Here is a 24,274-nt window from a genome sequence, read left to right as displayed (position 1 = left end):
AGTTTCTTTGTATTTTTTCAGAGTTGGACCCTACCCGCGTTTGCAAGGGCAAGGGTGCTGTTACTTTGAGGGCCACGCTAGTGCACATCGATGATGAGGACGGCACAGGCCAAGAGCTATCCGTGAACTCTGCCAAAAGTGAGTTGGAAATGGAGGATGTGTCAATAGGAGTGTGCTCTGAATATATTGCACCAAGCAGAGTGCCAGATTAATTGTTGTGTGCTGAAATAATGTTACTAATGATATATGTTGCTAATGTGCTCTAAAAAGTGTTCTTGCTTTTTCTGAGCGATCATTACCTGGAAAGATCTCTGTTTACAGGAATGCGTTCTTGAGTTTCATCTTCACATGTTATTTAGACCGTCAATGTACATGATGTGGTTATTGCTAGTAAATCATAAGAAAAAAAGTGTGTTTCGGTGAGGAACTTATACAGTATTGTCTGACAGTCAACTTGATTGCTCAAATAACTTGCAGCAGTGAATGCTCATACTTACAGGGGGAAATCAAAGACGTCTTTTGTTCACACCCACTTTGAGCTCTGGAAACGGAGACCTTCAGCGTGGACGTTTTCACCATCTCCATGTTGGAACTATCCTGGCTAACTGCCAACACTTGGGAGAGATGCCTTAATTGTTGTTGTGCCTGAATAAAAAGGCCATTGGAACAAACACTTCTTACAGTGGGTTCAATGGTTTCCTTGTGCTCATGACAAAGTTCAGAGAATGGTTTTTTTCCAGTTATAAATTACCATCTCTGTGGATGAAGACTTTCTGTGGGGTTCAGTTCTGACAGATTCTGGCTGTGATTCGTTTAATGGAGGATTAAGGAATCTGTTGTGGCATAAATTGTGGTTAGCGCTGGAAGCAAACAGGTCTGCTGCCAATTGGTTGCAGCATTGTTTATGCCTTTTTAGGTTTCAAAAAGTTCCTTGGAGATTCCCTGATCCTTTGAGAATCTAAACTGTTTGGATTTGTTACAGGTGGATGGCTTGGTGCGGTCAATGGAGATGCCACAGAAACAAGTCTGCCTGAGAGAAGTTTAAACAACACCGGAGCTGATTTAAATTCAACTCAAGTCAATGAGATACCAACAAAGGTGAGTCACCATGCCTGAAGCTCATTACTTTTTAGCAATGCTTTGCTTTCTTGCGAAAATATCATTTAGAGATTTATATCAGTGTTAATTAAACAGCTCGATCCCAAGATCTCTGGAGACAACAGTGAGGAAAATTTGTGCAATAACGACTGAAATGTTGTCAGTATTTCACAAGCAAGATGACATTTGTCGATCTGTTTTACATTTACATTAGCTTCTGCAATGGTATAGATCCAAGGTATTCAACTAGGGATTCATAAAGGTACTCTAGGGTGTCAGTGGAGAAGATAATGTAAAAATGTATGACATTTTTACTATTAACTAATTTTTAACTAGTAATTTGTTGAGCCAGTTTTGTATTGGTAACTAAAACTATTAAAAATGTTTTTAAGTTAAAATACAAATATTAGATGAAAAACTTAAACTTAAAAAAAAGTTTAAGCTGAAGTACTAAAGTTACTGAAACTGAAATAAAATAAATAAAATAAAATCATTTTAAGCTAATAAACCGAAAAATGGCAATATGAGTGTGACAATTTGGCAAAGCACTTTGTTTCTGTGTGGGATTATGCGAGTCACATTTCACCGTCTGAGGAAGAGGTTACCTGCAAGTTATCCAGTTGTAGTATACCTCTTTTGAGTATTGGACAAGTTAAGGTTAGACTATTTTCCCAAACAATGGAAGGAGGCTATGGTCAAGGCTGTTCCTAAAAAAACAAAGCCCAGTTTTTCAGCAGATTATCGGCAGATTTCATTACTCAGCTGTGTTGGAAAAGTGTATGAAGGAATCCTCAGAGATGCCATTCTGGAGGATACAGTTGCTAAAATTCAACCATCACAACATGGCTTTATGGCGAAAAGATCAACTGACACTGCACTGATTCAAATTTTGCAATACTTGCATGAAGCACTCAACAGCAATCCTAAATTGGACATCCATGCTGTTTTTGTTGATTTTACTTGAGCTTTTGACACAATTGATCATTGTCAACTGCTTTATGCTTTAGCTGACATGAATTTCAGACGACCGCTTTGGCTCAGTGTAAGGAGCTATCTGAGTAACGGAGAGCAAAAGGTGAAGTGGGGATCCTGTGTGTCTAACTCCTATACAATTTCAGCTGGTGTTCCTCTGGGGGGACTTCTATCCCCTCTGCTTTTTGTCATCTCCATAAACAGCTTGGATTCTAGTCTGCCTCCTTCAGTAATTCCGGTGAAATATGCAGATGATTTAACAATCACTGAACTTTTAATGGGATCCTTACCAGGGTTAACTCAGAAGGCCTTGGATTCAGTGGCGGAATGGGGACAGGAATTTTCATTGGCAATGAATGGAGGTAAGACAGTGGACATGGTCATTTGCGCCAGGAAAGACGAAAACATTCCCTGCCCTTCCTCTCCTGTAATACCAGGAAATGTAAATAGCAGAGTTTCCACCTATAAAATTCGGTGATGTTCTAATGAAAGTATATTTGACATTTATACGGCCAGTTCTTGAGTACGCTAGCCCAGTATGAGGTGGACTACCTAAAGGTCTCTATGATGAGTTAGAGAGGGTCCAAAAATGTTGCTGTTGGGTAATAGGTGTTCCAACTTTTACCCTCCCATCACAGAGTGAGAGGCACGACGAGGCCACTATACGTAATTTTACTAAACTACTCAAGGAGAGTTCATCACCACTGCATTGTTTCCTGTCTGTGGCTCAGACACCTACTTATCTACTACGGCAGTGTAGGGAATTTGTTGTGTCCAGGAGTAAATCTAAAAGACATGAACTTTCTTTTATTGTTTATACGTCGTGTGAATACGTCCTTAAATAGTTTTATAAATAACTCACAGGTTTTATTGTATGAAGCCTGATGTATTTCAGGTTGTTCCCGTGCATCTGTTTTATTCCACCTGTTTGTTTGTTTTATTTTTATTTTTTATTTTTTTAAATTAGGTAGATACGGTTGTCTTGAGTATGTGTTATGTTTGATACATTTCAGGGTTTTGTTCTTCAATATCCTGCCTTGTCAAACTCTAAATAAAACTAAACTAAACTATTGCACAAAGTATTATTATTATTATAACACTTAAACTGTATTTAATTCCAAACATAAAAATACTAAAACACTGCAAGCATTGTATAAATATTCTTAATAAAAGTCATTATAAAGTATGGGTTGAATACTCCTGGTTTAGATGGCCTCTTCAAGACAGAAGACACACAGTAATTAGAAGTATCTTTGCAATAATCATTTGCTTGAGAGAGATGTTAAGTGAATGCAAATTTCTGAGAAATTCAAAGTTGTCTGTATTTCACAACCAATATGTGACACCAGTGTCAGTGCTTTTGTGTATCCTCCTCAGGTGGACTCGCCTGTAAGTGAGAGTCAGTCTCAGCTCACATCCTGCCTTGATCAACCGAGTGCTATTACCTCATCAGCCAAAGTGTCCTCTTCATATCCCCCGACCAGCAGTGTGAACCCAACAATTGTCTTGCTGCAGCACAGCAGAGGTAAATACCAGCCTCTCAATATTTCAGGTGGCATCAAAAGTAGAATCGAGTATCAAGTTAAATTAAAAAGCAAAAAGCTTTCATGATATAGAAAGAAAAACTGTATTCTACTTTCACATATGATTAGTTTCCAAAGTTATGTTTGAGTTCCAATTAATATTAGTCGTTTATGATTTCATGTACTGATTTGGACTGAATCTCAGTAGACATTTTTAGAGTGCCCTTGTTATGTTTTTTTTGGGTATTACCTTTCAGGTAGTGTGTAATATAGCTGTTTGGGAATGTGAAAGGTCTGCAAAGTTTCAAAGATCATAGTGTACAATACATTCATTTATTGTCCCACAAAAAGAAAGATTCGATTCCGAACTGCCAGAATCGATTTGTCAGTTATTCCAGTCTTATTTCATGAACAAACCTATGTAGGTTTGATACAAATTTACTTTAGAGAGCAAAACTTTGCTTTAGCTTTGTTTGGAGAGACTGAAACCTTTTTTTAGGCAATTTTTTCTCATATAGCACATTTCATACAATATGGCAATTCAAAGTGATTTACAGAAAGGAATTAAAATAATCACAAAATTAAAGCAAGAAAAATTAAACTTTATCGAACCGTTTCAAACACTGTGAGAAAAGAGGTGAAGAGGCAGCAGTGTATATTATGAGAAAATTAAAGTGTTTTTTGCTCTTGGATGCATGTAAACCTATTGTAGGAGACCTACAAAACAAAATTAAGAACCTTTAAAATTGCATTATAGGGCCACTTTAAGGTGGGAGTGTCTGTTGTATAGTTATGGGCATTGTGTATATTAATTATATAAAAAGGACACTACCATTCAAAAGTTTGACCTCAGTATGATTTTATTTTTAAAAGAAATAAATACTTTTATTCAGCAAGACACAATAAATTGATCAAAAGTGACAGTATATTCTATTCATCAAAGAATCCTGAAAAAATGTATCGCGGTTTCTACAAAAATATGAACCAGCACAACTGCTACCACAAAGATTAGCAACATTAAACATTTGATCGTTCAGTGATCCATTTGAAGGTATTGTCCTAGATAAGTGTCAGCTGTTTTTCGTCTTGTGTTCTATGATCTGACTTTGTGGTCGTGTGTTTCAGAAGCTGTTGCGGAGCAGGGCAGTGGCTCTAATCGGAGCCCTGTTGTCAGCCAGAATAGATCTTTCTCTGAGAGTCCAGCAGACATGGAAGGAAAGACAATGAGACTGTCTGAATATTCAGCTGTCCCGGTACCCAGAGTCCCAGTACGGGTAAAGAAATGGGTTGTTCTCAAGATTCACCTGTGTTTACTTTGACTAAAATCAAATCCAAAACGTATATAAATAAAAGACCATCTGCATATTTTTCTTTTCTAGAACACAGAGCTATCTAAGGACTGGTACAGAAACATGTTCAAACAGATTCACAAAATCCCAGGTAAAGAGGCTGCTTGAGAATTACATGCATTCAACACTTTTCCATGCCATCTTATTGTGTATCGATTCCAAATCTGAATATGTCCAGATCACATCTCTGTACAGTATATATGTGTATTCATCTTTGTCAGTGTGTTTTGTCTTTCACCCACCTTATACTCAGAGACTGTCGAAGAAAATCCATATCGTCCCACCTACATATTTCCAGAGAGCAATGACAGGCCACTGAGAGCCAGAGGTACCATGGTTATAGTTATAATCAGATCTTTAATTAAACATTCCTCCATGCCACTCTTTTCTGTCTATGCCATTCAGCAACACCTTTTAACCTTTTGTACGTGTTAGGTAATTTTATATCCAGTCCATGAAAACCAAATGAAATGGATATGCACTACCAATGAGAAGGATTTATTTGATCAAAATAACTGTTCTATTTTAATATATTTTACAATGAGAATGCATTTATTTGATCAAAATAACTGTTCTATTTTAAAATGTAATTTTTTAATGTGATGCAAAGCTGAATTTTCAGCATCATTACTCCAGTTTTCAGCATCACATGACCATTCTAATATGATGATTTGCTGCTCAATAAATATTTCTTATTATTATCAATGTTGAAAACAGTTGTGCTGCTTAATATTTTTGTGGAAACTGGTGCTTTTTCAGGATTCTTTGATGAATGTTCAAAATAACATCTTTTGTAAGAATACAAATGTCTTTGCTGTCACTTTTTATCATTTTAATGCATCCTTGCTGAATAAAAGTATTCATTTATTTTAAGAAAATCTGATTTTACTGACCCCAAACTTTTAACGGGTGTATAACCGCAGTGTATATAATATAAGGTGTTAAATATGCGGGGTAGTTCGCTCCATCTACAGTCAATTCTTTCACAAATCCTAATGTGCAGTAGATGCTGCTTTAGATGCACACAGTGTCAACACATTGATTGTCCTAAAGAGGAAATTATAACACTCAAGGTGAGCTGTGACAATGGATCTATTTCCAAGACCACACCACCATGTATTTAAAACTCATAGATTGATTACCTCCATTTTAAGAGCTTTCATACCTCTGTGATGTGTTTCATGGCTGTGCTTTTAGAGAACGATTCTGCTGAATTATTAAAGCAGTCACAACACAACTAATGGGCTTTTGTGTATCCATTGGATTCTTAAGAATGCAAAGTTAGCAATGCCATGGGCTGGTCTGACTCTGAAGTATTTATTTCGTCTTATATTTGTTTTATAACCACCGAAATGCCTAATTTCTGTAGATTGTGGTGAAAATGTCTTACTTCTACTGTAATTTAGCAGCTAGTAGAATATTCCAGCATCAGAAGAACACACTGCTGTTGTTATAGCGCCATCTACTGGTTAGTTATCTTGGAGCTGCTATTTAGTTGATCTTAACTGCTATGTCACACTAATCGAATCCCTTTAATTTTCACCTTCTACACATTAGATGTTTAGAATCCCCCGTGGAGTTGATGCTTTAGTGCACAGGCACATTAAGAAAACAGGTTACAAACTACCGTAGGAATACATTTGATATGTGAAATAAATGCAATATTTTGTTAGTTCCACTGTTTTCTAACAGTTTCACAAAAATATGTCTGCTGTATTGCTTCATCACTGATTATTATGAACTATTTGCATCTAATAAGTATTTTCTGACTATTTCAGATGACAGGCCGGCACATGGTGGTGAGGATGGTAAGTGTTTGTGCGTTAAAAAAAATTACAATTCTGTCATTTACTCACCCTCAAGTTGTTCTAAACCGGTCTGCTGAACAAAAAAGAAGATATTTTGAAGAATATGGGTAACCAAACAGGCCCAGGGCCCCATTGACTTCCATAGTACTGGTTAGATTAATCTGAGGATTAATCACTAAACACACTAGTGTGTGTTTAATCACATTAAACACACCTCACTTACCCTTGCACTACACTTTATTAAAATATGTATATTGTTATTTATATATATTGTGAATTGTACATACATTGTGTTGTTATACTGCCATGTCCAGAGACTTGCACCTAAGAATTTCACCGTCGATACACTTGCGTATGCAATGTATGACAGTAAAGAGAATAAGAATAAGAATGGTATTGAAAAAAAAATTACCATGGAAGTCAATGGGACCCATCAACTGTCTGGTTACTGACATTCTTTAAAATATCATCTTTTGTGTTAAGCAGAAGAAAGAAATTCATACAGGTTTGGAACAACTTGAGGGTGAATAAATGATGACCGAATTTTCTTTTTTGGGTGAACAATCCCTTTAATTTAGCTAAGGGATAAAAACTACATTATGCATTCATATTTAAAGGAAAGCTGTGTTTCAGTTCTGTTAGTGTCTGTTATTTGCATTTATTCTGAAGTGCGGCCAGTCCCTCGCTCCAAGAGTGCAGTAGACATGGGGAGCTCAAGAGGACAGCTGCCTGTGCCAACACGCACATCTTCCCTAAAACCTCAGAGGTGAGCCATTACACTATGAAACAAAAATTATGATTTATGGAGGAGATTCTAGCACATTTATTGACTCAATTCTGAAACTTTCATATTAGAGTGTGAATTCTTTTACATTGCTAGTGTTGCTCAACATAGAGATTATGACATTTCTTCACAAGAGCTCAATATGTGACACCCTGTATTTTAGCATTTGTCATTCTGCTTAACAAGCATGTGTTGGCTTCGAGATGTTGCTGTTTGCTGCTAGAAATCATAATGGAGACCTGTTTTTTTTTCAGCCATCAGTGTTCACCAATTTAGTGCCTTTACTTTGTATCCTTGTAGATCATTTTAGGTTTTAAAGATACATTTACATATACAGCCCAAAAGACTGAGATCACACTAAAAATAAGGGATTTAAAATGTAAATTTAATCTGGAGATAAAAATTGTTTTAGAACGATTATGATAAGAAATATTTAGGATTCTGTAGATAATATTAGGAACTGCACAAATAAAGAAATACTGAAGTTAATGTACATTTTTAAATTAATATTAGTCAATGACTTAGAAATCTTGAACTAACAAGTTTCTGTACTTACAAGTTTTATTTATCCAGGTGAATTTTTATTTCCTCTAATGCAGGTAATTCGTTTATTATGAACATGAATTAATAGTATGAACAATAGTATATTATAATAACAATATCATTATAATAGTTTTACGGAGATTAAAAAATGTTTTAAAATCGTTGGTATTATTTATTGGATAATTACAGTCAAAGGTTTGAGCCTAGTTGTAAAGTGTTACAATAATTTGTAATGAAAAAAATGTATTAAATCAAAATTATGCAAAATAGGTTACTGAATATATATGTATAACACTGCAGAATATTTCTCCAATACATCATTGTTCTTAGATGATTAAAGTGCTTTTATATGAGATTTTATATATACACAAGCTGTATGTATGGGAACGCTTAACTAAAACTTGCCCTTGTTGGTTGCCATGGTGACTCTCCACCTCCCTTCCTGTATCACTCCATCTCTCCCCCCATGCATCCCTGCAGGAATGACTGGGAGCCCCCTGACAAGAAAGTAGACACCAGGAAGTACCGTGCTGAGCCCAAGAGCATATTTGAGTACGAGCCAGGAAAGTCTTCAGTGCTGAAGCAGGAGAGAAAGGTATGATGCTCCTTATTCACGCATGTTTTCTGAGTGCTGTTGCTGTGCATGCCGTTTGATGCTGCAAGAGCTGGTTTCTGTGTGTTTCACTTAATAGGACACAACACACTCACAGCTTGGTAGTCTTAAGTGTCCTCAGTAGGTGACTTGTGCTAGTAATGTTGTGATATACTGTACTGTACATAGCATATATGACATGATCATAGCGTGTGTTCATAGCAGTGCACACACTACAGTAACGTTAAGGATAGAATATAGAAAGTAGGAGGACCTTTTACTCAGCTATAAAAAGATCATCAATAAGTGACACATGCAGTGTCCAGACCCAGTTAAGAATAGAGACTCCTGCTGGGGCTTGAGTGTGTCTGCAGTCTGGTCATTTTCATGGGAGGTTTGTTACCATGACATTCAGTGATTCAATCTTTTTAGCATGACTCATTTTGGGAGCTGCTGGTATTACATAATGTCTTTCTGATGACATACCGCTGAAATAGGTTTATTGTAGAAGCCAAGCAAAGCATTGGATCCTCGTCAGTGAATGAACTGAAGCAGAAAAAGTGCGAGCTGCATTGGTTCTCTCATTTTCTGCTAATTGTTTGGGAAAGTAATTAAAATGGCTCACGGTCAGGTCCTATCTAGGGCAGAAGATAATGTGCTGCCTGTGTCTCTTCGTTGATTTAGCTCTGCAGTAACTGTCCCTTTCTTTTGTGTCGTGGAATATTTAAATATTTTTTAAATGATATGTACACTACTGTTCAAAAGTTTGGGGGCGGAAAGATTTTTTAATGTTTAAAAAAAAAAAGTTTCTTAGTTTCTTACGAAGACTGCATTTATTTGATCAAATATACAGTTAAAAACAGTAATATTGTAAAATATTATTTCCATTTAAATGTTTTTTTAATTAAATATAATTTCAAATGTAATTTATTCCTGTGATGGCAAAGCTGAATTTTCAACAACATTACTCCAGTCTTCAGTGTCACATGATCCTTCAGAAATCATTCTAATATGCTGATTTGATGCTCTAGAAACATTTCTTTTTATTATCAATTTTGAAAACAGTTGGAGATACATTTTTCAGGATTCTTTAAAGAATCGAAGGTTAAAAAGAAAAAAAGATTTTATTAGAAATCTTTTGTAATACCATACATGTCTTTATTGTCACTTTTGATCAATTTAGTAAATTCTTGTGGAATAAAATTATTTATTTATCAATAATAGTATTCTTTTTTTTTCTTTTTTCTTACCGACCCCAACTTTTGAATAATATTGTAATATCGTGTGAAATATAGCATAATTATTGTTATGGATTTTTAAAACAATGTAGAAAATATTTGGCAGGATTTTATATTCAAACAATAATGCAAAAATATTGATATTCATATCAGAAGTGTGAAATTATGGATTTTGAGTATGAATATGCGTTTATTTTCCTTTTTCACTTGTTATATACATTAACGTATAAGACCTATGATCTATGAATCCCTTTCCATCATGATTACTTTGTCTTTAGGATATCTTTATTTTCTAATTCCTGTTCCTTTGCTGAGATCAACCAGACACTCTTGTAATAAGTCATCAAGTTTGAAACAAATCCAATTCATGTTTCCTCTCCTGTCTCAGCCTGGAGCCTTTTTTACTGTCTGAGATCATGACATGAGAGAGTTCATGTAACATCATCATTCAGTCTCATTGTCTTTGTATTCTGAAACTTCCTCTTTCTCTTTCTCTCTCTCTCTTTGTCGGATCCTTGTTGCCATATTTCTGTAGACTCAGGACGTAAGTCCAGAAGATGTAGATTTAGTGAATGAGCCTTGGTATAGGTTCTTTTCTGAGATGGATTTTGGCAAAGCGGTAAGTTGGCAGTATATTAAAAAAATGCATGTCATCCTAATTTTTTTTTATGTCTGTCTGTTAGAACCATTGTTATGTAACTTCCTTTCTGCACTTACCTTTCAAATGTATGTTCCTTATCCATGCCATTTTAGCTCAGTCCATAGCAATACAAAAGCAATACAGAAAGTAACATTACAGTGAGTGGAAGAATTCTTCTAAATGTGCTTCAGAAGCCACATCATAGAGATAAAAAGGTGCAAGCACCACCTCTCAATTTCCAAGATGATCATCTTCTGAAGCCCTTTTTCACCAACTTTTCCATCTCATATTTGTTTTTTTCGGACTGTAATTCAATTTGAATCTCAATATATTATCTTTTGCACTGTGATTGAACAATGAATTACCATCTGATTTGTAGTTGGGGTTCGTCTGACAAAAAAACTACTTTGAGGTAGAAAACTACTACAGGTACTCAGTCTGTGCCTTGAGAAAGCACTCATCTTTTTTGAGTCTTTTTTTGAGAATCTGCATTGCCTGGCAACATTGACTGAAAAATTGACCTTTTCATAATCCGGTTCTTGGTTGTCAGATTTGCTACAGTACATCCACCTTAACTAATGCGAAAGTGCATAACATACTGCTGGTATCTATCCAGTCATAGAGATTACATTTTTGCAGTGTAAACTTTTTTTTGTCTGACCATGACACATTAACCAAGTAAAGCATTGTAAAGTACCACTGGCCTCCCGTCAATAGGTTCAGTGAGGGATAGGAAGGCCGTCATGTTATCAGTTGCACAGAGCCTGTGCAGTGTTGTCATCAACTCAACACCTGTGAGTAAATAGCACATGCGTTCACACTTATTTTCTTAGAGACACGTACCATGATACACCCAAAGGTGATCGGGTTGTTTCCCCTTTCTTTTTCAAAACTCACAGTGATTGCTTCCATGGGTGACAGTAGTAAAATTGTTAAATTAAAACTTTTGTTTAGCAAGGTATAAATTAATCAAAAGTGAAAGTAGACATTGTTACAAACAAATGTTTAAATAAATGCTACTTTTAATCCTGAAAAAACTGTATCATGGTTTCCACATAAATATTAAACTCTTTTCAACATTGATAATAATAACAACAAATATTTCTTGAGTAGCAAATCAGCATATTAGAATGGTTTGTGACACTGGAGTGAGCTTTGCCATCAAAGAATTAAAAAATCTGGTAGTCTATATATAGTATAATATCAGAGGTTGTGTAATATATATAATATAGTGTAAAATATCAGAGGTTATGATACTATATTGCAATTTCTCGTAAGACATTGTTGCAGGACAAGAAAGTTTCTCAAAACTAGTCAATTATAGACATGACATGCTCTCTAGAGGAAAAAAAAAACACAATAAAATTATCACCAGAAAAATCATCACAAATCTATGGTCAATATTCAATATATGACCCAGTCCTACTCTTACTGCCCACGCATGGCTTTTGTGTATGACAAGTCTTTAGAATTAGTTCTTCTGACAGTGAAACCAAACCCTTGAGTATGAGTCACTGAGTCACAGGCTGCATTCCTGATGGGTATACGCATAAATCTGAACACCAACGTCATGGCACAAGTTAATAGAAGGTTCCTGACTCTTTCCAGATTTCCTTGTTCAGAGATGAAAGTGAGGAGTGTCTTGAAAGCGGGTGTCTTGAGTCAGCTGATGCGGCCCCGTCTCGCAGTGTTGATGAGGCAATGATAAAATACTCATGGAGTTCTAGTTTCAGGAGCCAGTGTGAAATTCTCATTGGCTTAATAAGATTCCCATAAAAAGTCAGATGCAAAAAGTAAAATTAAACACATTTCTAAAGCTATGTAAACACTCTTGCAAAAAGGGTTGAGATATTTTGTTAGTGTTAGAAATATTAACAACAGTATCCATCATATACACCATCTTAAGTTATGAGACTGAGGTCACAAAAAAGTTAATAGTAATAGATTTGTTGTGCTTGTTGACTCCTATCTGGGAGCAACTTTAAGTATGAAGCTGCGTCTGTGTCTGTGTCTAAGTGGGCCGAAGGTTATTGGAGGCTGCATGTGACATGGCTTCCTCCGTGATTAACACGCCAAACTCTATGACCGTGACAAACACAATCAGCCCATCTCCTATATCCTGTGTATGGAATGAGACATATGTACTGGCCTAGCAGTCCAAATCCATTATGTATTAGTTTCAATTAGACACAACAATGTTCCTGTGTACAGTAGAAACTGTGCTTTGATTATAGCAGTTTATCAAAGAACAGAAGAAAAAGGCTGCATATAAAGTACTTTCATAAGACTTTCGTAAATGAGCACATAAGCCCCATTTGCTCATGTGGTTGTGTTGCACAGCACCCTCACTCACATTGTATGCTATTTATATAATAGAAAAGTTGTAAATTTTCTTGAGTCATCTCCTGCACCTGTTTGGAAACTAGCACATGAAAATGAGCAAACATTATTAACACACTGTTCCTCTGACTAGCCTTAACAATCAGGGGAAAGGAATTTACATCCTAGGAAATACTGAGGTAAACATCTCTTGATCTTTATTGTGGCATCTTTAGGAAGAGCTTTTAGCACATTGTGACTTATCTTAGGGACAGTTCACCCAAAAATGATCATTTACTCAGCCTTATTCCAAACCTGGATGATTCTTTTATTTTACTTTATTTTATTTTATTACCTCAACATTCTTCATATCTTCATTTTTGTTTCAGAAATAAAAGAAAGTCACATTTTAATGACATAATAGTAATTTTCGGGAAAACTGTGCCTTTTAAGGATGGATTCAGTCTAAATTCAACAAATTTAGTCTTGTATTTTAATTGTTCATAATATTTATAGGCCTATATGCTGAAATTAGACCCTGTATACCCTGATGTGACAAATGGATGTGTACCAGATGAGACGATGGGTAATTTTCAAGGAATACTCTCTCAGCATTATTACTTTTAAGACTGAGATGTCATTTCCTTTAAAGTTAATCACCTTATATGAGAAATTCTATTTTGGTTGGCATTTCATATAACGTAAGGCTTTGAAACGGTATCCTCTGTGACATACTGTGCACGTCACTTTCACCCACCGTCTCCATGGTTCATGTCAAGAATCTCAAATACCCAGCTTAAATCTCACTTACAACAGTCCTGACTTTACTGCGGTGGCTTTTGTAAGTGTATTTCCAACAAAATCATCTTTTTAGTCTGTTTACACAATTTTTTTACATGAAGCTTCCTGTACTTTATAATGCCAGCAACAGTGTTCTAAATTCATTGCATTATTTCACTTTCTTATCTCCTCATTTAAACAGCTGCATCACACTAAGGTATTGTACTGACTGTCACAAGTATTTAGATTAAGATGCGTGGCACTTCAGATAAGGCTTTCATGCATGCTTCCTGTTTGCTTATTCTCCGCATTTGAGCCAAGTCTCGTACGAAAGCCTCTTGGGATGCTGTGCCGGCTGTTTTCTTGAGAGAAAAAAAATGGTATGAATGGAAAAAAGGGACAAAAATACTAGAGGTCGCTTTGCAAACGTAATAGCAGCTTATGTCACTGGGTGTTCCTCAGGAAACAAAACTTCTAGAACATGACGCTGTATAAATAGAGCGATATTCTCACACAAAGCCTGTATTCATTTGCGAAGGTTATTCGTGATCATCTTTACCCAGCAACCAATGGGATGAGCATGTTGCGGTCAGGAGCTGAACTTTTCTTCTGTTGGTCAGAAGAGGGGGCCGTGGGGTGCTGGCATGCATGTGGCATACCTCTAAAGGGACAGCAGCAGGCTGGGCAGATTGTGCAATCGTATTTGCAAACACCACTTGTGCTTTTTTTTTTTCTTTGGAGGTGTGCTGTCATGCTATTTTTACCATCTGTGACATGCACTTTGGGAAAAGCAACAGAAACAGCAGCCTAAAATTAAACTTCTCTAAACCATTCCAAATGCAAGGGGGGTACAAGCCGTCGCAGTGAATGGCTCTTTCTGATCTGCCGTCGGGAGTTGCTGCCTGGCAATAACAGCTCCTTATTGACTCAATGCATGCAGCGCTGGGTATTTACTTACAAATTGTAGTCTGTTACTGATTACAAATTACATGATGAAAATTGGTAATTAGTTACGAAATCTATTGGATTGCACATTTTATGTAATCTAATCTGAGTACTTTTTATTACTTTTAGGTTACTTTTGACCGAAATCATTAATCACATCAATTTTAATTAGATTATTGTGCACCGCATTGATATAAAAAAATACAAAAAGAAAGAAAATGTATTCTATTCTTTATTATCAAAAACATTAAGTGCATTAAATGTCAGGGTTTCCCAAACTGGGGTTGTGAAGGAACTGCAGTGGATATGCGAGTTGAGTGGAAATCTAATTAATTAAATAATAAAATGTAAGCTTAATGAAAAAATAATTACAAAAAAAAAAACAATACCTGAACACTAGAAACTTCATTTGTTTTCCTGCATAGTGAGAACATGTGAAGGTGTTGTTAAAATGAAATAATACCTTAAAATCTTGGGGAGACTTCAATATTTTATTTTTCAAATAATATGTGAATAATATTTAATCATATAATTAATTAAAAGCTGACTTTAATGTGATTAAAAGCATTTTAAAATGTACTATAATTACAAAGACTTCCTTTTTGGAATCTGATTACATAATCCAGATTACATGTAATCAGTTACTACCCAGCACTGGACGCACGTTATGTGAACTTCCTTTGACATACTAATAATATCAGTCCTGTGATTTTGTACAGCATGTCCGATCCGACGCTCATGATATTCTTAATATATGTGTGTAAATCCGTTTGTGTGTGTGTGTGTGTGTGTTTGTATGTGTGTCTGTGTCTGCCCATGTAATTTGGCCCACTTCCCGCACCAGCTGGTTAATTGTCTCCCTGTCTGGCCGGCCAGTAATGAGAGTGACTCAATAGAAGACAAAAGAGAGCCTCGGTGAGAGACAGCAGCTGATTGGTGGAAGCACTGACAGCCCCCTCCCAAAATGGGCGCCCCTCACAGCCCCTGCTAATCCCACCCCTCGCTCCCAGTCGCTTGTTTTCCCCCCTAACTTGCATGCAGGCCAAAACACTTGCTTACTTCTCCACGCTACGCTTCGTCAAGAGGACTTAAGAGTTTCAGAGCTTTGGACACGGCAGACGTTCGCAAGCCTGACTGACTAATGCGCCTTCTCCCTTTCCAGCTGCCAGAGAGTCAAGCCTTTGGAGCTATCAATGACTTCTTTGTTTGGTTTGTTGCAGAGTGCCCCCTCTTTCAGCCCATTGGAAACATCTTCCGACCTCCAGCAATAGTAAGTCCATGCTTCTTTTTCCCCTCACAAATGTTCCTTTCCACCATTTTCTGATGGTGTATGCCTTGTTGTATGTGGGTGTGTTTGTGTGCCTGTCTTGCTCTCCAGCCATCTATTCTCAGGCAGAGCTGTCACGGGGCTCTGGAGATTTCCCTCGTTTCCTTTTTCTGTTTCCTGAACGACCATTTGCAATGCAGACTGTCCAGTGTAGGCGTTCGTGTGATGTATGTTTGTAAGCATGTGTGCGTGCGTTCGTGGAGGAGAGACCACGGATGGTGTGATGATTTGTTCCATTCTGAAACTAGTGTCTGAAAATAAAGCCTGGATGTCTTTCTAAGAGAGATAAGAGACCTCGAACTTCCACCCATTCTGTTAGCAGAAATCCCCCAAATTTGAATGTGCTGTTTGTGAAGCACACTGTAAAGTGTCCATTTTTTACTGACAGCTTTCACTGTGGCATTTACGTAATAATGCCTTCACAATACTGACATAACAGTCATATTATGTCTTTAAATTTGAAGATATTTACATTTGGACAAAATATTTTTTCATTTATTAACTTGATAATTTTTTTAAAATTATATGATTTAAAAATATGTATATAATTTACAAAGAAAACATTTATTAACTTACATTTATTGATTTAGCAGATACTTTTATCCAAAGCAAATATTAATGAATACAACAAGCGATTCTTCTTAAGGAACCAATCTGATACAAAGTTTCAAACACTGTCCAGAATAGTACAAGCTAGAACAGGGAGAAATATATGATATAGTAAAAGGATGGGAAGAATAAAAAAAACACACACTATTTTATTTTGTATTATTTTGATTCAGAAATACATCTGAAGTATTGTCTAAAGCATGCTCAACAAAAATAGAATCAATTTAATGTCATGTAAGCTTTCTTTAAAAGCATTCTTTAACATAACTCGTTTTTTAAACAGCAAATAAACTTATTTAGTTAGTTAAACCAGTTTAAAAAAATGTCCATGCTTCCTTTGCCAAAAATGTAACAATAAAACATACAAATGAATGAGTCTTTTGAGGTATTTACATCTCTCTTAAGAATCTGTGGCATCTTTCAGCCTAGCGGTCTTCGCTTTGGTGTGAGGTTCTTTGTGATGTTTGGATGTGGTGTTTATTATTTTATCAAAAGCCACATGGTTTAGTGATAAACCAGGAGGCCAACTAGTGTTCAGCCAAAACACTAAACCAAAAATATGCTCTCATGACTTGAGGAATGTCTGAGAGACAAACCCTGTGTAAGTGTAATCCTGAGAGAAACATAGTTTTGCCTTATGATGGCTAACAGATCCTTGAAAAGGAGCTGAACAGCATGAAAATACTTCAGCTTTACTGATGGTCAGATAAATCTGGTAAGACCATCTCCGCTCCAGCACTTGTCAGGCAGCTGCTCAGGTTCCTGAGTTTGGAGCCAGTGGCGTCTGGAATGACGTTTGCTCACTTCTTCTCACTTCTCCAGCGGAAAGCATCCCATGCATCCCAAGGGTCATGTCATTCTTGGGGACTTTATTAAGTGTACAGTACAATGGAATAATTCATAAAACTGGAGTCACAAGAACAGTGTCTTGTACGCACACATCATTTTTGTTGAATAATGGTTATTTTATTGTTTCCAACTATAAAAACGTAGGAAAGTATGCTAAGGCCCTTAAGATTTTATTGGGGTATTGGCTGTTACGGCTCATAACTGTAACTGTTAATATGATTCCCTCGGAAAAAGAACTGCAGATGTATAGGACCATTGTCTGTGCATTTAAAATCCTTGTCATGGATAAATTCCCTCTCAAATCACTTAGCATGTAGGCCATGTGGTTTTGGGCACTTGTAAGCTGGTCAGACCAGCAAGACCAATTTAAAACAACTAAGACCATCATGCGTTTTTGTTTTTCAGCAGAGAATTGTCTGCTAAAAACATAGCAGGCCCTTACTGGACTCAATATTATTTCTTTATTGCATACAGCAAAGAGTCATAATGATAAGTAAGCATGATATACTTTCGTTTTCCCTATACCAACATAGACTACAGCTCATTCCATGGTAAGTCCAAAAGACAACTTATTAAAGGTGTGCATCCCTAAAAAACTTCTTACATTCATGTAAGCATATACTTTAGGTTTATATGACTAACTGCTACATGTGGAAATCTTCAAGCATGTTTTTTTAAAGGATGCCACACAGGCCTCTGAGGAATTTTCTGATAAGGGCCAGAGCAGCTGGCGCTGTCCCATCTATATCAAAGAGCAGTCAGCACAGGCTGACTGAAAATGTCCAAGTTTTAAATTGTTTGGCAGCATTAAAATTATATTTAATCTTTTTTTTTCAATCATGTATTTATTCTTTTCTTTTTTTTACATTAGTAAAATAATGTAAATATATATCACTTTAAAGCATATAAAAATAATAAGAAAACAAAAAAAATCCCAAATATTTCAAAAGTATGTGCAGGTTAGTGTGCTCAATAAATCTTCAATTTACAGTGTTTAAAAGTAATCCATAGCAGAGTATTTTCTAAAGTCTATAGTATTTTTATTTCTATAGTACTGTTTTTCCATAGTATTATGTTTTCTATATCTGCTTGTAATAAAGATACATTTATTTACATAAAAACACGACACTAGAATTCTGCTCAGACATGTCGCGTGAATATGCTGATTTATGTAAGTCACAGCCTCATATTTCTATTTGTGCCCAGCTCGACCTGTAAAGCAGGCGACAGTGAAGCAGAGAAGGACAGCTTGTCTGCCAGCGGGCAGGCAGCTCCAGAATGTGATCGACACACTTACAAGAGTGTCCTGGAGGGCGGCGACATCCCACTGCAGGGCCTGAGAGCGCTTAACAAGCGCCACCCCAGCACTTCTTCTAAAGGTAGGCTTCCACTCTGTTTTTATATGTTTAATTCAGGTTTGAAATGATTTTGGTTTAAGGATTTATAATCAAAATATGATTAAAATCATACTACATTATTGTAAAGCTGGCCCATTTGTTGCCCCTTGAGCCCTCTTCATCAGCATTTTCTACATTCCTTCCTTCACAATATTACACAAATAACACAGCTCATTTGTCTTTCTGTGTTTCGTTAAAGCTGGCCATTTTTCACAACTGACACATAACAGATGTCCGGTTTGACCTTTAGTCATTCAACTCGACGCCGGCCTGTTAGACAGAATGGGCACATGAGGTTTGGCTCAGTTGGGTGTCAAACTGCTTTAGAAGTGGGCCATGGTGTGGACAGTGAGGAAAGGGGGTGGACTTCGAGATTAATAGGGGGATCTGATGGTGGACACTGAGATAAACATGCAGCATTCAGGGGTGGTCAGGTATGAGGGGGTCAGCTGTCAGAGTGAGGTCATGAATGGAATGCTAGCACATTTGACCCGGAGGATAGGCCGCCCGGGTCGGCAGGGGGTGGAAAGCGGAACACACAAGGGTTGAGGATGATGACTGTATCCGTTAATAGTTAATATGACCCACATGTTTAGACGGAGGCTTTGTTGACCATTGTGTGTAGATCTTTTTTTAACTCTTGTTTCTGTCTGCTTTGACTTTCCAAGACAACATGTTTTGCATACAGAATATACAATGCAGTGTATCTTGTTGTGCCTTCATAAAGTTATGTTTCTAAATGCATAATTGAGTATAAAGAAATCATTAAAGACAAAAATGTGAATTAAAGCACATTGCAAAATTTTGTTTAATCCAAATTATGTGAGTTTCCCTATTTCCCCCCTGCTTTTAAGTAGTCATTACTATCTATACCATGTTCCTGCTACATTTTTGGCAATATACTGTAAATATCTATTAACATTCTGCCTGTAATTCCTATGGATAGCAGCTGGTAACTTCACAGCACACAAGAGGTTTCTTTGGTGAGAATTCCCAAGACTTGTAGTGCTTACATAAGTTAATGACCACAACAGGAGTAAGTGCCAGTCTTGGAGCGGTTTGGGGGAGTCTGCGATATGTCAAAAAGAAAAGCATATCGGCACATTTGGAAAATCTTCACAATATGAAACAAATGGTGCATTTGGTTAGACCAAAAAACTTACTGGAAGTCAGAACACAAGTAAAGTAAATGCTACATTTTAGATGCATTGTCTTTCAGTGCATATGACTCTTTAAAACAGTTTTTAAACATAAAAGTGTTACTGAGCAGGTCACATGAATTACCATGGGAGTCACATGCATGTTGGATGAGTTGTTCCAATTGGCAGTTTAGTGCTACTGTATTTTGATTCATTGTCAGTTGTAAGTTAAAGAAGAAATAATTCATTTTCTTCCTTTTGTTTTTAACTTGGCCTATACTAGCATTTATGGATTTGCAACTCTACTCACACAGGACTCATTGAATATTTTTGTTTTGTTTTGCAGTTTGCCAGGAGTAAAATCTCTTAGTTGTTATATGATTTATTAATGAATTTAATTTGAAGTCTCCTAGACTTGTTTAAAAATTGCACCATTTAATACTGATAGATTTGAATCTGAATTACCAAAATATAATATTCCAAACATAATATTTTTTTATATGCTGTTCTTTTTAGTACAAGTAATTAAATTTAGTTTTTATTTTTCATTTGATTATTTATATATATATATATATATATATATATATATTTGATATATTTAGTATTTTTGGTTTTTATAGTTTCAATATTAGCTGTTAAATTATGAAACTAGCTAATTAATGTAAATATTTTGTTTCATGCTTCATTGTAATGGTGATGTTTTATAAGTACTTGATGTACTGCCGTGATTAATCCCCCCCCCCCCCCCCCCCCCCCGGTTAACCTTTTTTTATTGGCCGATTGAATTTCATTGGCCAACTCCATCATGCAGTCAAGTTCAGACTTTGTGGATTAGGTTCAGAGTTCAGAAAAGTCATGGATAGATACCATGTACCTTTAGATACATGACAAACAGTAATGCTGCTATTTACCAGAATGTGCTATCAATTCTAAGGTTAAGATTAGGGTGGAGTGTTTAGAGGTGATTTGATACAAAGTTGTGAAGGCAATCTGCACAGTGATTGACATGACCATTGAAATATATAGAATCGGCTGCGGGGTGAGGTTTGCACTTAACTGGTTTGGGGGGTAAAATAAGGTAATGTATTGCCTTCAAGATTAGTTAAACTCAGAGTTGAACTTGCTTGAATGCTCTAGATAAAATTGACTGACAAAATAGACTTAAGTTGGGGTATTTATTTAGTAATTAATCTAACATTTCTTACATTATTTGCCAGTTGTGATACTGTTGTGTTCATGCTTGTTGCAAGTGTAATCTAATGCACTCTTTGTTCTGTTACCCTGCATGCCTGCCAGTGGATTATAAAGGTGGGAATGGCTGTATGATTTCACCCTGCTCTTCTGTAAATACTCACTCAGTTCTTGCCACTAATGCACTAGCTTCTCAATACAAGACTAAAAAGTCCTTGTCAGCCACCAAAGCCTGCATCCCTCAAATCCTTCCTTCCAAGTTTAAGCCCAAGTTATCGCCCTCTACCGATGAGAGCCTGGAAAGACGGACCCAGCAGACACAACAGCGGCCCAAAGCGCACAGCTGCGAGAATCTGCATCCGGAGGCCTGTGGCTCACAGAATGGAGATACGCAGAATGCCGATCACAGGTTAAATTCAGCTTGGAAGGGCAATGGTTCACCTGAGAGCAGGAACCTTCATAAAAATGGACCTGTTGTGGGATCTGTGAGGAGCACTGCTGAGTTCTCTGCCCTCTATCGAAACATGCATAACATTCAGAGGCCGAGCTCCTTGGGCTCTAGCCCCAACGGTAGTGTCCGCTGCCTGGCTTCCTTTTTCGAGAAGCCGGGGGGTGACGATACCCTGGATAGGACTGAGTTCATCCCCCGGGATGCCGTCACTTTTCGGGTGATGGAGTTTGAGCGTATCATTCAGCGTTCGAACTGTGCGCCCACTCGCTCCGCCTCGATGCCCATACTCCCTAGTAACCCAAGCCCCTCCCACAGCCCTGCGCCGGCTTGCTTTCTCCAGTCCGCTCTGTCAGCTGAGACTCTAGTCATGCCAGAGCCTGCACATACTGAGGACTGTCCAACCATAAATACAGAGGCCCAAACACCCAAAGAGGAAGCTTATGTGTCAGACGAGTGCCTGAACATCTCAAGAATTTACTTACCTTTGGAAAATGAGGGCAAATCGGAGGAAAAAAACAGTTGCATTCATGATGCTGCCAAAGAGACGCCCTCCAGCTGTACCTCAGAACCCACAGGTAACCATCACCATGATCACTTCCCCTTCCACACCAAACAAAGCAAGTGTAAAGGCACCTGCCCGGCTTCCTACACACGTTTCACCACAATCCTCAGGCACGAGCGGCAACAGGCCAACACCCTGCAGGAGAAGAAATGTGCTCCCCCAAGAAACTTGCTTCTGATGGGACCAGCCCCTTTCTCCTTACGGAAGTCCTTACACAGTCAACAGGCCAAAAAGACTTGTGCTCTCTCCGCCATGAAGCCGGTGGCCGGAGACCTCTTCTCGGCCAGGCCGAAGCCTGTGATTCCCCAACGCCTGTCCTCTTTGGAGGTGCTGGAGAGGCTCAGTAACGGAGAGAGCTCTCCCTGTGAGGGGTGCAACTCGGATGACCTCATGGATTTGGAGGGCTCAGAAGCCAGTAAAGATCACTCTGAAGGTGGCTATATTGAGAGTGTCATGAGTGTCAGATTGTCCACACTCATGTCCGGGCATGACAATGTCTGTGATCACTCATCTTCCTCCAGCCTTTCTCTCTCTTGTCTGCTCTTCTGTCATTACTGAGTGACTTTATTTTTTCCATTTCTTCCGTGTGCACTGTGTGGCCAACTTTGTGTGGTTTGTAACCAGATTGGCATATTTCTGTTGTGTTTAAGTGTGTTATTTCACTTTTTTTTTTATCCTCACACTTTCACTTCAGCCTTTTATCAACTTTTATTGCCTTTGTAATACATTGTCCAGATAACTATGACCAGACATAAATAAAAACACGTTTATATATACAGTATAAACAAGTTTATTCAAAAATTTCAGTTCACCCAAAAATGATCACTTCCCCTTCCACACCAAACAAAGCAAGTGTAAAGGCACCTGCCCGGCTTCCTACACCCATTAATTTCCAAACCCTCATGTCACTCATTAAAATTTCTTCTTTGGAGCATAAAAGAAGAATTTTTTTCTTTTTTTTGTCCATACAAGTCAACGGTTACCACTTTTCAAAATAGTGTCTTTTGTGTTCCACTTAAGAAAGAAAGTCAAACAGGTTTGGAATGACACGAGGGTGAGGAAATATGACAGAACTTTGATTTTGGGGTGACTATCCCTTTATGTTCTCTATAATGTTACTTTTGTAAAAGCCAGATTCCATTAATCCATTATCAAGTATATCTACATACCAGAAGTTCTGTTTTCATCCTACCATAGAATAATGATAAGAGTTGGAAACTGAGAGGAATTTTGGCGCTGGATTCACCGACTTGTCATTTAGCTTCTTGTCAGCTTTAGAAAATATTTCAGGCCTCAAATGTTATTGAACAGATGCATCTTGTACATTAAACAGACATTTAAAATTGTTCCATGTACATACTGTACAACTTTCACCATACTGTAAAGCCTTTCACAGATTTGATCTGAAATTAAAAGACAAATTTCATAGAATAGTGAAAACATGAGTCGGTTTTTACTCTAAGGATCAGGACCAGTGCATTCAAATGGCTATTATGTTTTTTGTTTTGTTTATTATTATGTGGTTGTCACTTAACTTTCTATTTTTTTAAATCGGCATTATACATAGACATTTTTGAAAGGAATGTCAAAATGTGTATTTTTACCATACTTTTTCATGATGTTAAGTTTTGATGCATGCAACTTTTTACTTTGACAGACCATGGCTTATGCTTATCCTGCAGATCTCAAAATACTTGCTTTATGCATAAACTATTCTAATGTCAAACTGTAAGATGTGTAAGCCATTTTATGTTCATGTAATTTTATTTATATATTTTATATAACATCTTTTGTTATATTTGTGTTGTTTCCAGAATGTCTATATCATCCCCATTGACATGCTCTATAAATGGAAATTTCAGAGATATGAACCGTTGTGGAATGCTTGAACCAAGACTGACTTGAATCATTGCACTTACTCTTACTTTATGTAATTTTGGCAACAGAAAGTGAATCCTATGTTTTTTCAAACAGACTCCGATTCCTCACATCCATTAGGCCACGGGGATCATGGAGAGAACCCAGACGAGACTGTCCGGAAACGCTATGGAGATAAAGAGGTGCCATATCTGTTTTGACATTTTCTTCACACTGCAAACAAATCATTTTCTTAATTGCTATGTTTATGTTGTTTTCCAGGAACAACATATAAACATCC

At 37.0% G+C, this 24,274-nt stretch overlaps 1 protein-coding gene across 1 annotated transcript in view; it reads left to right on the top strand.

The window, feature by feature from the left end:
• The window catches only part of sorbs1 (sorbin and SH3 domain containing 1), a 54,734-nt gene that overhangs the window by 23,344 nt on the left and 7,116 nt on the right, over positions 1–24,274 (top strand). The window contains exons 4-17 of the mRNA XM_077237133.1: positions 22–138; positions 983–1,098; positions 3,448–3,595; positions 4,719–4,867; positions 4,973–5,033; positions 5,196–5,270; positions 6,721–6,750; positions 7,420–7,516; positions 8,558–8,672; positions 10,443–10,526; positions 15,812–15,861; positions 18,583–18,755; positions 21,209–22,549; positions 24,091–24,176. Coding sequence (XP_077093248.1) covers positions 22–138; positions 983–1,098; positions 3,448–3,595; positions 4,719–4,867; positions 4,973–5,033; positions 5,196–5,270; positions 6,721–6,750; positions 7,420–7,516; positions 8,558–8,672; positions 10,443–10,526; positions 15,812–15,861; positions 18,583–18,755; positions 21,209–22,549; positions 24,091–24,176 — 2,642 coding nt within the window. The remainder of the gene's footprint in view (positions 1–21; positions 139–982; positions 1,099–3,447; positions 3,596–4,718; positions 4,868–4,972; positions 5,034–5,195; positions 5,271–6,720; positions 6,751–7,419; positions 7,517–8,557; positions 8,673–10,442; positions 10,527–15,811; positions 15,862–18,582; positions 18,756–21,208; positions 22,550–24,090; positions 24,177–24,274) is intronic.

This window comes from Siphateles boraxobius, unplaced genomic scaffold, assembly GCF_051911475.1.
Source record: "Siphateles boraxobius isolate OS27281-9 unplaced genomic scaffold, OSU_SipBor_1 20, whole genome shotgun sequence".
Lineage (NCBI taxonomy): Eukaryota > Metazoa > Chordata > Actinopteri > Cypriniformes > Leuciscidae > Siphateles > Siphateles boraxobius.
This window is presented reverse-complemented; position numbering and strand designations above follow the sequence as displayed.